This window comes from Scatophagus argus, chromosome 19 (genome assembly GCF_020382885.2).
Source record: "Scatophagus argus isolate fScaArg1 chromosome 19, fScaArg1.pri, whole genome shotgun sequence".
In the NCBI taxonomy this organism is placed as follows: domain Eukaryota; kingdom Metazoa; phylum Chordata; class Actinopteri; family Scatophagidae; genus Scatophagus; species Scatophagus argus.
In genome coordinates this window covers 21302419-21317360 of record NC_058511.1, presented here as the reverse complement: position 1 = coordinate 21317360, position 14942 = coordinate 21302419, and the positions used below count along the sequence as shown (strand labels likewise).

Genomic DNA, 14942 nt, shown 5'->3' with positions numbered 1-14942 from the left:
GGATTATTAAATATACGATCCCTCCACTCTAAATCCCTCCTAGTCAGTGATCTAATTATTGATCATCAGTCTGATATATTCTGCCTCACTGAGACTTGGTTACGAGATGAAGAAAAGTTTAAATGAATCAACTCCATCTGGTTATATTAACTATCATGTTCCTCGAGGCACAGGCCGAGGAGGAGGAGTGGCAGCAATCTACCACTCCAGTCTTCAGATTAATCCCAAACCTAAATCTATTTATAGTTCATTTGAGAGTCTCACTCTCAGCCTGTCTCACCAAAACTGGAAGTCAGAAAAGCCAGTTTTATTAGTTGTTGTGTATCGCCCACCTGCTGCTGCTTACTCAGAGTTCCTGTCTGAGTTTTCTGACTTCTTATCTAGTTTAGTGCTCAGTACAGATAAAGTCATTATAGTAGGTGACCGTAACATTCATATGGATGTTGACTCTGACAGTCTTAAGGCAGCCTTTAGTTCACTCTTAGATTCAATAGGTTTCCTTCAGATAGTGAATGAACCAACACACTGCCACAATCACACACTCGATCTGGTTCTCACCTATGGCCTAGAAACTAAGAACCTGTCAGTTGCCCCTCAAAACCCTCTCCTTTCAGACCATTCACTTGTAGTTTTTGAACTAACTCTAGAAGACTTTACAGCACACAACAAAAAGGTCTACTACACCAGATGCCTCTCTGAAGATAGTGTAGACAGATTTAGGGATGCAATCCCATCACAGCTCCCCTCAGCACCATGTACCAGTACAGCAGAGCGTACTGATTTAAACGTTACTCCTGCAGCAATTGATTCTTTTGTTAATAACACTGCAGCCACATTGCACACAGTTTTAGATATGGTTGCCCCACTGAGAAAGAAGGTTAGAAATCATAGGAGGCTAGCTCCTTGGTATAATTCAAATTTACGAACACTTAAACAAACATCAAGATGGATGGAGAGGAAGTGGTACTCCTCCAAATCAGCTGAATCCCAGAGGGCCTGGAAAGACAGTCTATTGGCATACAAAAAGGCCCTTCATGAAGCCAGAACTGCTTATTATTCAACATTAATAGAGAAAAACAAGAACAACCCACGTTTTCTCTTTAACACTGTAGCCAGGCTGACCAAGAATCACAGCTCTGTTGAGCCTTGTATTCCTGCAGCTCTTAGCAGTGAAGACTTCATGAGTTTCTTCACTAATAAAATCAATAACATTAGAGAAAAAATCAATAAAGATCTTCCCAGAATAGCCGATATAGTGCCATCTCTAGAAATCTCTTTTAATCCTACTCCATCTCTGGACAGGTTCCTGCCCATAGACCTCCCCGAGCTGACCTCCAGCATTAACAAATCTAACCCAACTACATGTCTCTTAGACCCCGTCCCAACTAAGCTCCTCAAGGACGTCTTTCCCTTGATTGGCGTTTCCTTCTTAGATCAGATCAACTTATCCTTAACAACAGGTTATATACCACAGGCGTTTAAAACCGCTGTCATTAGACCTTTACTTAAAAAACCTTCACTTGACCCAGACATCTTAGCAAACTATAGGCCGATATCCAACCTCCTGTTCTTATCTAAAATACTCGAAAGAGTGGTTGCAAATCAGTTGATTGATCACTTACACAGGAACAGTCTCTTTGAGATGTTTCAGTCTGGTTTCAGAGCCCAACACAGCACAGAAACAGCACTGGTTAAAGTCACAAATGACCTCCTCATGGCATCACACCGTGGGCTTGTCTCCATACTTGTTTTGCTAGATCGTGCTGCAGTGCTGCTTTTGACACTGTAGATCACAGCATTTTATTACACAGATTAAAACATGAGACCAGGATCACAGGGACTGCGCTACGCTGGTTCAAATCATATTTAACAGATAGATTTCACTTTGCTCAAGTTAATAATGTTTCCTCTTCATATATAAGGGTTAGCCTCGGTGTTCCACAAGTTTCAGTGCTTGGGCCGATCCTGTTCACCTTATACATGCTCCCTCTAGGAAATATTATTCAGAAACATGGCATAAACTTTCATTGTTATGCTGTTGACACTTAGCTGTACTTATCCTTAAAGCCTGAAGAAACAGAGCCGTTAGCCAGACTCCAGGCATGTCTTAAGGACATAAAGGACTGGATGACCTCCAATTTTTTATTATTAAACTCAGACAAAACTGAGATCTTTGTTCTAGGCCCCAAACACCTTAGAAATAGAATAGCTGATAATATTCTCTCTCTGGACGGCATTACTTTGGCCTCCAGTACGACTGCGAGGAACCTCGGCGTTATCTTTGATCAGGACGTGTCATTTATTCATCACATTAAACAGACCTCTAAGACCGCCTTCTTTCACCTCCGTAATATTGCTAAGATTAGGAGTGTCCTCTCTCAGAGTGATGCTGAAAGACTTGTCCATGCTTTCGTTACTTCTAGGCTGGACTACTGCAACTCACTATTGTCAGGATGTCCAAATTACTCTATTAATAGCCTGCAGCTGATCCAGAATGCAGCAGCTAGAGTTTTAACAGGAATCAGTAAAAGGGATCATATCTCCCCCATCTTAGCTTCTCTTCACTGGTTTCCGGTAAAATTCAGAATAGACTTTAAAATTCTCCTACTTACATATAAGGCCCGAAATGGACTAGCCCCATCATACCTGCAGGATTCTAATAGTCCCATATATTCCCAATAGATCACTCAGATCACAGAGTGCAGGTTTACTTACAGTTCCCAGAATTCATAAAAGTAGAACGGGAGGACGAGCCTTTAGCTATCAGGCACCCCTGCTGTGGAACCAGTTGCCAATCTGGGTTCGACAAGCAGACACCACCTCCACTTTTAAGACTAAACTTAAAACCTTTCTGTTTAGTAAAGCATATAGTTAGCACCAAATGAAAGATGAAAGATGAAAAGATGAAAGTGACATATTTCGTCATTGGAGGGAACTCGCTCCAATGAAATTTGTGCTCTGCATTTAACCCACCCAAGTGACGTGCACACACACAGCAAACCCGGGGTAGTGGGCGACCACGTGCAGCGCCCGGGGAGCAGTGGGGGTTAGGTACCTTGCTCAAGGGTACCTCAGCCATGGACACCGGTACGGGGAATCGAACCAGTGATCCACCGGTTACGGGTCCGACACCCTAACCGCTGATCCACGACTGCGGACCACGACTGCGGATCAGCAATAAAGTGTGTAGGGCTGGTAGGCATAGTTTCACTCACCTCATGATATATAGCCACAGGTAGAATAGGTCTGACCAACTGTTAATCTTTAAATCTCTATCATAGCTAAGCTGCTATAGGCCTATGCTGCCGGGGGACACAAACATGATCCACCAAGCAGTTTCCCCTCCTCCTTCTCCTCTTCTATCCTCTCCCCTCATCAGATTAACATGCAGTTCATTATTTTATGTCACTAACTGTGTGTCCAGTGCTCCTCGTAGTCTTGTGTCTCTCCCTCCCTTTCTCTCTCTCTCTCTCTGTATCTTTCTGCAGGTATCTCTCCATCCAGATCTTCAAGTTGAACTGTAGCCGGCTCTATGACCAACCCAATATGTATTGTTGACATCTGCCTGTCATTCCTCTGTGTACCGACTATCGGCGGGGTGGTTCTCCCCACGGGCCAAAATCGAACTGATAGGATAGTGATTCTCAACATCACATAAAAAAAAAAGAATACATGAATGTTATAGCAGTTCATTATAATTTTCATTACTATGTCATTTCTCATGTTGCAAATTGCTTTCCTGCCTGTACAACATCCATTGCACGTCTGCCCGTCCTGGGTGAGGGATCCCTCCTCTGTTGCTCACCCTGCGGTTTCTTCCATTTTTTCCTGTTAAAGGTTTTTCTGGGAGTTTTTCCTTAGTTGATGTGAGGGTCGAAGGGCAGAGGATGTTGCTGATGTTATGTTAAGCCCTTTGAGACAAACTGCTTGTAAAAATGGGCTATACAAATAAAGTTGACTTGACTTGACTTGTTTCGGCCTATGGGCCAAACAGCAGTGCAGAGTACCCGGCATTCTTGGAGTCCCTGGGAAGGGTACTGGAATGTGCTCCGACCGGGGACTCCATAGTTCTACTGGGGGACTTCAATGCCCACGTGGGCGACGACAGTGATACCTGGAGGGGCGTGATTGGGAGGAACGGCCTCCCTGATCTGAATCCGAGTGGTGTTCTGTTGTTGGACTTCTGTGCTAGCCACAGTTGATCCATAACGAACACCATGTTCAAGCATAAGGATGTCCATCGGTGCACATGGCACCAGGACACCCTGGGCCGGAGGTCAATGATCGACTTTGTGGTTGTGTCATCTGGCCTTCGGCCATATGTTTTGGACACTCGGGTGAAGAGAGGGGCTGAGCTGTCCACCGATCACCACCTGGTGGTGAGCTGGATCCGCTGGTGGAGGAGGAAGCCGGACAGACTTGGCAGACCCAAACGTGTTGTGAGGGTCTGCTGGGAACGTCTGGCGGAACCCTCCGTCGGAGGGGTTATCAACTCACACCTCCGGGAGAACTTTGACCAGATTCCGAGGGAGGGTATCGGAGGGCCAAGCGTGCGGCAGCCCGAGCGGTTGCGGAAGCAAAAACTCGGGTCTGGGAAGAGTTTGGGGAGGCCATGGAGGAGGACTATTGGTCGGCCTCGAGGAAATTCTGGCAAACCATCCGGCGCCTCAGGAGGGGGAAGCAGTGCCCTGCTAATACTGTTTACAGTGGAAGTGGGGAGCTGCTGACTTCGACTGGGGATATTGTCGGAAGGTGGAAGGAATACTTCGAGGACCTCCTCAATCCTGCTGACGTGTCTTCCGTTATGGAAGCAGAGGCTGAGGACCTTGAGGCGGGTCCATACATTGCCCAAGCTGAAGTCACTGAGGTAGTTGGGAAACTTAAACTTAAAACCTTTCTGTTTAGTAAAGCATATAGTTAGCACCAAATGAAAGATGAAAGATGAAAAGATGAAAGTGACATATTTCGTCATTGGAGGGAACTCGCTCCAATGAAATTTGTGCTCTGCATTTAACCCACCCAGGTGACGTGCACACACTCAGCAAACCCGGGGCAGTGGGCGACCGCGTGCAGCGCCCGGGGAGCAGTGGGGGTTAGGTACCTTGCTCAAGGGTACCTCAGCCATGGACACCGGTACAGCCCACCGGACAGCAGTAATGCGGTCGTTGTACCGGCCCGTCGTGGTGAAGAGAGAGCTGAGCCGCAAGGTGAAGCTCTCAATTTACCAGTCAATCTACGTTCCTACCCTCACCTATGGTTATGAACTTTGGGTCATGACCGAAAGAACGAGATCTCGAATACAAGCGGCTGAAATGAGCTTTCTCCGCAGGGTGGCGGGGCGCTCCCTTAGGGATAGGGTGAGGAGCTCTGTCACCCGGGAGGAGCTCGGAGTAGAGCCGCTGCTCCTCCACATCGAAAGGAGCCAGTTGAGGTGGCTCGGGCATTTGTCCCGAATGCCCCCTGGACGCCTTCCTGGGGAGGTGTTCCGGGCATGCCCCACCGGGAGGAGGCCCCGAGGAAGACCCAGGACACGCTGGAGGGACTATGTCACTCAGCTGGCCTGGGAACGCCTTGGGGTCCACCCGGAAGAGCTGGAGGAAGGAGGAGCTGTCTGGGGAGAGGGAAGTCTGGGTATCCCTGCTCAAGCTGCTGCCCCCGCGACCCGGTCCCGGATAAAGCGGAAGAAGATGGATGGATGGATATTTTATCTCACTGAAACTTGGCTCCGTCCCAAAGAATATGTTAGCCTAAAAGAATCCACTCCCCAAGTTATATTAATAATCACAGTCCTTGAGGCACTGGCCTGGGAGGTGGACTTCAAGCCATTTTTGATTCAAAACCTAAACTCAGTTATTATCCGTATGAAAGCCTTACTCTTAGGCTTTCATGCCCAACCTGGAAAACAGTACAGTACATCCAAGCAGCTTCATCAGTTCTGAAAAAACTGACTGGTGGGGAACAAATATATACCCCTCAGTGGGAGTGACTAAGGGAAACTAACTAAAACAAAGGATCAGATAGCCCTGCAGATTGGTCTACGTAGTTGGACGGCCGGTCTAACGACTGGCTATCTGAGTCTAACGACTGGCTAGTGGCTGTGGGAATGTTAATGAGTTCAGGTATGACCGGTTAACGACCTGTGGTTATCGTGTGAATTGGGGTGAAACTTCCTAGGAATTACGATTCAACCTGAGATGCAGGCAGGAGAAACTGACACCTAAAAGTCTACATCTCACATCCACCGTCAAGGGACATAAGGCTGACACCATCTTACAAAAAGCCCAGAGTCAACTCCTCAACGAGAGGATACGACAGACCAATTTCACCATAGACGCTCTGCAGACCAAAACTGAACATACTAAAAAACAGCTGGCCACCCTTCTACCTACCCAAGTGATGGATGAGGTCACCGAACTGACCACAAAAATCCAGACCATCCAACACAACAAGGGTAAGGAGAGACACAAACTCAAATATCGCTATACAAGATCCAACACAACAGACACACACACATGGAGGAGACAGGACCACTCACCTGAACAACAACACATCCAAGAGAAATGGGTGAAGAACCTTTCAGACAGGGAATTGACCCAGCCAGAAAAGGATGTGTTGGCCACAGGACTCAATTTTGCCATTTCACCACAACATATCCCAGTAGTGGACCTCATAACAGCCACTGAGTCGGCCATCAAAAACAACAACCAACAACCGAGACTGAAGCTGAACAACTCCGGATGAAGGTTACAACCACCCTCTCCAGTGCCAAGGTACCCCCATCGAACATTTCTACAGAGGAACGCAAAGCTTTAATTTCTTTGGAGAAAGACCAGGACATCATGATCTTGTCTGCAGACAAAGGAAAATGCACTGTCATTCTAAACACACAGGACTACCACTCCAAAGTGGCCGCCCTCCTCAGCGACACAGCCACTTATGAAAAGCTGAAGAGAGATCCCACCAGCAAGTACAAACAACAGTTAATTCGCTATCTACAAAAACTGGAAAAAGATCAATTAATCAACCGCAAACTCTACTTCCAGCTCTACCCCGGAGAGGCCACTCCACGCCTTTATGGACTCCCGAAGATACACAAAGAAGGAGTCCCCCTCAGACCCATTGTCAGCAGCATCAATTCAGTCACATACAAGGTGGCAAAACACCTGGCCAACATCTTGGCGCCACTAGTTGGACACACTCCTCATCACATCCACAACTCCCAGGATTTTGTGAATAAAGTCAAGGAAATCATCATGGACCCAGATGACACCATGGTCTCCTTTGATGTCACCTCTTTGTTTACGTGCATCCCCACCTCAGAAACCACACAGATGGTAAAAAGATGCCTTTCACAGGACAACACACTCAAGGACAGAACCAATCTCTCTCCAGACCACATCTGTGATTTATTAGACCTTTGCCTAAACACTACGTACTTTCAGACAGAAGCATGGCTGTGCCATGGGATCGCCGGTGTTTCCCATTGTGGCCGACCTGTATATGGAGGAGGTAGAAAGAAGAGCTTTGATGTCCTTTCCTGGAACACCTCCCTCCCACTGGTTCAGATATGTGGACCACACTTGGGTTAAGATCAAGACCCAGGAAGTGGAACGTTTCACAGATCACATCAACGCAGTGGACCACTACATCAAGTTCACACAGGAGGACACCAGTGGAAACAATCTAGCTTTCTTGAACTGCTCTGTCCACATTGAGAATGACAGAAACCTTAATGTGGAAGTATACAGGAAACCCACCCACACAGACCAATACCTCCTGTTTGACTCACACCATCCACTGGAACACAAGATGGGAGTCATCAGGATCTTACATCACAGAGCTGAGACAGTCCCCACCAGCTCAGCAGGACAGATGAAGGAACACCAACACCTCAAGTCAGCCCTAAAAACACGTGGCTACCCCAACTGGGCACTCACCAAAACCACAAAAAGAAGACCCACCAACAACAAAAAGGATGATAACAGAAAAAGGAGCAACATTGTCATTCCCTATATATCAGGATTATCAGAAAAACTAAAAAGAATTTTTAAAAACCATGACATCCCGGTCCATTTCAAACCAATGACTACTCTGAGACAGAAACTGGTCCACCCCAAGGACAAAATCCCCAGGAACATCATATACGCAGTCCAGTGCAGTGAGGAATGCTCTGACCTTTACATTGGCGAAACGAAACAGCCACTCCACAGAAGAATGGCACAGCACAGGAGAGCCACCTCCACAGGACAAGATTCAGCAGTCCACTTACACCTCAAGGAAAACGGACATTCCTTTGATGACAACGATGTCCACATTCTTGACAGAGAGGACAGGTGGTAGGAAAGAAGGGTCAAGGAAGCCATCTATGTTAAGTTGGAAAAACCTTCACTTAACAGAGGTGGTGGACATCATCTCTCTTGCACTTACAATGCTGTCCTCCCTTCCATTCCTAGGAAGTTTCACCCCAATTTACACGATAACCACAACAACAATAGGTCGTTAACCGGTCATACCCGAACTCATTAACATTCCCACAGCCACTAGCCAGTCGTTAGACTCAGATAGCCAGTCGTTAGACAGGCCATCCAACTATGTAGACCAATCTGTAGGGCTATCTGATCCTTTGTTTTAGTTAGTTTCCGTTAGTCACTCCCACTGAGGGGTATATATTTGTTCCCCACCAGTCAGTTTTTTCAGAACTGATGAAGCTGCTTGGATGAGCAGCGAAACGTCTTCAAGCCTATCTTCACAAGTCCAGAAGCCTTGCTTTAACTCTTTTGAGTTAATACTCCACCAAATACAGTTTCTCTTATAGCAACCTCCACATCTAAAGTATGTTTGGACAGTTTCTCCCCATTCGCCTCTCAGAGTTAACTTCAGTCATTACCTATGCTGATATATTATTTTATGCAGATGATACATAGCTATACTTATGTATAAAACCAGATGACAGAAGCCACCTTACCAATTTGGAAAACTGTCTGAAAGACATTCAGTCCTGGATGTCCTCCAACTTCTTATTACTTAATTCAGAAAAAAACGAAAGTTACTGTATTTGGACCTAAACATCTCAAGGACTCTTTTTCTAGCCAGGCCACCACTCTGGATAGCATCACCTTTAACTCTATTACAGCGGCGAGGAACCTTGGAATCCCCATACAAAACATATCACTAGGACTGCCTTCTTTCACCTCCGTAGCATCGTTAAAGCCCTTTGAGATACTGCTTGCAAAAATGGGCTATACAAATAAAGTGGTCTTGACTTGTCTTTTATTACTGTGACCCTTATCATGATTTTATGAGCTTTACTTTTTTTTTTACTTTGTTTTTAAATTTATTTATTTATTTACATGAACAAAGAACATCGGATCAAAATGAGTGTTACAATTAAGATCAAAGTATTCTTATACACGTGTCTACATCATGGTACAATGTCACACCATTCACGGTGCATACACAATCCACTTTTCCCAGTGCTTAGTACATTTCTCCAACTGAAGTCTTAAAACAAACGTAAGTCTCTCCATACAGTAAATTCCTTGGATAATCCCGTGCCACTAGACCAATGTTGGAGGATCTAGTTGCAACCATTTCCTAGTTATAGCTTTCCTACGACTTGCCAAGAGTATCTTCAATGAAGTATTTATCCTTCTGTAGGACTGTTTCTGGTATTTTAGAGATTGAGATATAAAGTAACAAAAGAGAAATCTAAATCCACACCTATTATTTTATTTATCTCAGTAGCCACCTCTCTCCAGAACGATTGGATTTTTGGACAGGCCCAAAAAACATGAAAGTGGTTAGCCATAGTGGTTCCACACTGTCTCCAACAGAAGCCTCGGCTCTGTATACCTGTTTGCAGTGCTGTTATTTTAGCAGTTAAACAAAATCTCACTACATTATTCCAGCCAAACTCTCTCAACGATCTTGAGTTTGCAGTGGTCGCTTGTATCTCACATATTTCCATCCAGGTCTCTTCTGATATTTGTGTTTCTGACTCCCTCTCCCATTTTTGTTTGATGGATATCATAGAATGATTTTTAGAAATTTGTAAACAACCCTATATTGTTGCAACCAGCTTTTTATTGTCTTTTTCCTGGTATGCGTCCTGAAATGTAGAAATGATTTTATGACCTTTTCAATGATAAAACTGTACTCATTAGAGACAAAATTCATTCAAGTGGTACTGACCTACCTTCAAACACAGAAGCCTTGGAAACAGCTGGTCAAAGTCACAAATGACCTTCTACTTGAATCAGACAATGGTCCTGGAACACTTAATTGGCTTCAAAGCAACTGCATTAAGCTAGTTCCAGTCTTATTTATCAGATCAAACTCAGTTTGTCCACGTCAATGATGAATCCGCCAAAAACTAAGTCTCCCAAGGTTCTGTGCTTAGGCCTGTATTATTCACCTTAAGTATGCCCCCCATTGGTGATATTATTCGGAAACACTCAATACATTTTCACTGTTACGCTGATGACACCATTATATTTATCAATGAAACCAGGAGAAACCTGTAACTGTGTTCTTCCACTTCCTTTGTATTACTGATTGTGAATTCTGTCTTGATAATTTACTCTACCTTTTCATCCAGTTTTCTCACGTCTTCTGTATATTTTTGTGTGACTTGCTTGAAGAACTCATTCAAACGGAGTACTTCGAGTTCAGCAACTTCAAGCTTCCTTCCAAGTACTTCTGCAGATTGCTGTTTTCTCTGTATTTTCATCACTGATTCCTGTAGGACAACCAGAGCTTGTGCTGTGACTTTTATTATGAAAATATCTGATATCGCAAAATTAATAGATTTCACAATGGTTTATGAATTTGGATGCACATTCATCACAGAAAAGTGTCACCTTAGCATTTGGAATGTGGGAGCTGTCAAACCATCCTTTCTGGCTTTGCAGGACCTGCTGTGCTCTGAGCTCATTCTCTCTGATGCGGACATAGAGCTGCAAAATCTGCTGCTTTTGTCTGAAACACAGAATCTCTCCTCTTTAGAAAAACTGTCATCTGTAAATAGTTTTTAAAACATTATTGAACTTTTGAGAGCATTATAAGGCAACTATATATGATAACAAGATGAACAAGCCAAAGCAGGCAAGACAAATATTAGGGCCTGAAAAACAGACAAAAAGAGGTAAAGATATAGCTGCAAGCAGCAATTCCCGGGTTCAAACCTGTCAACAGAAAGAGGCTGTGGCTTGACCCAAAATTAAAGCTGTAACCAACAATAAGCCCGATGGATGGATTAATCTAGTTTAGTTCTGCTTAACATATTTGTGAGACCAATCATGTGCTTGTTTCATCCTTACAGTGACGCAAACATTTTGTTTGACGGTGGACATGTTTTCAGACTCATTCTGACTGTGTTTGTGTGAGTCAGTTCTGCAGAGTTTTGTATTCAACTCCTTTTAGCCAGTAAAACACACAAAATTAAAAAAAAAAAGATTTTAGAAAAGAAAATAAAAAAGTGATAAAATGTACACTTGTTATGCTTGTCCATATCGTTAACACTGCTTTCAACCAAAAAACATGCCATGGGAACCAATCATCTTGGGGTGGAGGGTTGGGGGTTGCTCCTTTCTGTGATCCAATCAAAATGGCGAAATGCAAAGGTAAGCATAAATATGAAGACAAACACAGTTTTGTAGAAGACTGGGAGGATGCTTATTTTAATGTTGAACATAATGGCAAACCGCACATTTCAAGGTTTCAAATCTTCAGCGCCATTTCAGCGCTCACCATGCATTGACAAGGAATTCCCAAAAGGTACTGAACTTCACAAGCACAAATCAAACACCTTGAAAAGTCAGGCAAAAAAGCAGACACAGATGTCCCAACAACATTCCAAACATCCAGAGACAATGATGCTTGCATCATATAAGTGGCGTGGAACATTGCTCATGTTAAAAAGTCTTACCTGGAATGAAAGTTTGTTAAACAATGCCTCAGAAATGTGATTGACACTGAAAGATTCGATAAGACCTTCAACTGTCATGCCATACTGTTAAACACAGAATATCCGGGAAAGACAATCTGCAATTACAGAAGCTAACACCAATAGACAGAGATGGGGCTCCATCTTTGATTGGATCTGTGAAGGACCTTGTGGGGCTGTGCACAGCTGACAATACATTTTTGGAACTACGCCTGCATCATCCATTAGGAGCAGCTGAATTTAGACCATGTCGTGAAGCCTGTGGATGGATATCATCAACTATATCCACAAGTATGCTCTTTATCTGGCACCAAGTCATCAGTGGCAGATCCTTCAAGTCCTGTAAGGTGCAAGGTGGGGCCTCCATGGATCGGACTTGTTTTTCCAGCACATCCAACAGTTGCTCAATTGGACAGAGATCTGGAGAATTTGGAGGCCAAAGTCCACGCTTAGCACTCATTGCTGTGTCCCTCACACCATTTCTGAACCATTTTTGCAGTGCAGCAGGGCGCATTATCCTGCTCAAAAAGGCCACCGCTATCAAGGAATACCATTTCAAGTGTACTTGATCAGCAACAATGTTTAGGTAGGTGGTATACAGTGTCAAAGTAACATCCATATAAATGGCAGGACTCAAGGTTTCCCAACAGAACATTGCTTCGTTGGACATAAGCTTGTTGTAAATTGCAAAAACATACTGGATAGCTTGTGTCTGTTTGTGCCCTATTTCATGAAAACAAAAATGGATATCACTTAATGGTACAAGAAACTTACACGTTTAAAACTGACGTAGTGTAATACACTACGTCATCCTACCGTTATGCAGGTTACAGTGTTACATCAACTGAACATTACATCCTTTAACTGTGTAATCACTTCGGCGGATGCAGTTTGTGGTGCTGCTGAACTGTGCAGCATTAGGTGTTTCTGTTAATTATCCTACCCTCAGTGATATACACTACAAATAGGCTAGACCTGTTACTGGACTTGCTTGAGAAAAGAGAGAACAAACTGGTGAGTTTTAGTTGATGCTTTGCACAGTACACATTTTCCTACATATAAATGGCATATGGAACATGAACAATTCTAAATCATGTTTTTTGTAACTTTCATAAGACAGGAACAGAAACACATACATACAATACATATATACACACATACTGGATGAAAGTCATTCTTGGGAAGTGGGCATTGGTCTGCACAGTGTTTGTGAGTGTGTCCTGCAGTACCTATCTATCTCCAGTTCTCTTTGTCTAAGCAGCTCCTCTTTAACCTTCATCAGAGTTTTGACAGGAAGGGAGGTCCCCACTACCATCTAGAAACACACACAGACACAGGTAATTGAACATTTACAGTGCAAAAGTACATACTGATAGAATGTAATTACAAGAGTATCATTTTCATTTTCATGTTGATTCAAGTCACCAGAACTTGGGTTTAGGTCATGGCCAGGGAGTTTCATGTACTTACGAAATATCAAACAATACTTGAGACAAGCGTGTAACTTCGCCTCACTGCCGCAGCAACGCCTTTTGAGTTTTGAAGAACCCTTTAATAGCTTTTCATCGTCAAAGTCTTTTGCATAAGCTCACTAAGTCTGAAGCTGATCGGATTAACTCCCTAATTCGTTAAAATACAACCCATGCAAATGACCCAGAAAGCATGATAATTTGAATGAATCCTTTTTACTGTTCTGTTCTGCTGTTCTATTGTTTTTATTATTTTACGCTACTTTTTAACTCTATCACGTTTTGACACACTTTTTTCCTACCACATGCCAATGAAAGTTGGGGGTCTTTCTGTGTTGTGTTCATCACTGAACTACTCCTTTTGGTGCGACAATGCAACTTCTCGCTGCTGATTGTTTACACTAGGGATCAGCTGATGGACCTGAAGCCTGCCACCGCTCCAGAGAAAACACAGAAAGAGATCCCTGCTGAATGCTGGTGCAAGACACATGGGATGCAGAGGAAATAACGGCACTGTCCCAAAGTCAGAGATGTGCTTTAAGGAGACATGGTTGCACCAGCATATACCCGCTGACTTTGCAACAGTGACAGGCTTCCACACGATCCATGTGGACAGTGACTGTGCTGGGAGCGTTAAGCACAAAGGGGGAGGGCTTGCTGTGCTTGTTAACAACCAGTGGTGTAATCCAGCTCACATTCACAGTGAAGGAGCGCATCTGCAGCCCGGATGTGGAACTGTGTGCCGTTGGACAACGTCCATGTTACTTGCCCAGGGAGTTTTCACATGTTGTAATGGTGACTGTTTACGTTCCTCCCCCTGCAAACCCCAGCACGGCATGTGACACTATTCACTCTGCTGTAGCCCAGATACAGCCAAAGCACCTGAACACATTAATTGCTTGGGTGACTTCAACCATATTAACCTGGACAAAACACTTCCCACTTTCCCACACAGCAATTCAATTCAATTCAATTCAGTTTATTTATATAGTGCCAATTCACAACAAAAGTTATCTCATGACACTTTCCAATTTGAGTAGGTCTAGACCAAACTCTTCAATTAAATTGTAAATAGAGAGCCCAACATTCCCCCTTGAGCAAGCCTTTTAGAAGGCAGGAACCTCGGAGCAGACCCCGGCTCAAGATGGGCGACCATCTGCCTTGACCGGGGTAATAATGCAGGCAGATACCCCACTGGTGTCCTGGATTGCAGACTATTTGACTGGCAGACCACAGTATGTACGCCTAAAGTGCTGCATGTCAGACAGAGTAATCAGCAAAACCTCACTATCTACACCACAGACTTCAAGTACTGCAAAGAGACTTGCCATCTTCAGGAATTTTCCTCCAGAGACTCCACAGCAGTTGGATGTATTACCGGAGGTGACGAGGGTGAGTACAGGACTGTAGTGGACAACTTTGTCACTTAGAGTGAGAGAAACCACCTACAGCTCAGTGTGACAAAGACCAAGGAACTGGTGGTGGCCCTGGGGAGGACTAAGGCTCCAGTGACCCCTACCAACATCAAA

General features: G+C 44.2%; 1 protein-coding gene across 4 annotated transcripts in view; it reads right to left on the bottom strand.

Moving 5' to 3' along the window:
• The window catches only part of cep85l (centrosomal protein 85, like), an 87099-nt gene that overhangs the window by 32533 nt on the left and 39624 nt on the right, over positions 1-14942 (bottom strand). For all 4 annotated transcript variants that reach the window (XM_046372338.1, XM_046372337.1, XM_046372333.1 and 1 more), the window contains 3 exons: positions 13174-13259; positions 10860-10977; positions 10586-10738 (listed from right to left, as the gene is read on the bottom strand). In XM_046372338.1, the coding sequence (XP_046228294.1) occupies positions 10586-10738; positions 10860-10977; positions 13174-13259 (357 nt within the window). The remainder of the gene's footprint in view (positions 1-10585; positions 10739-10859; positions 10978-13173; positions 13260-14942) is intronic.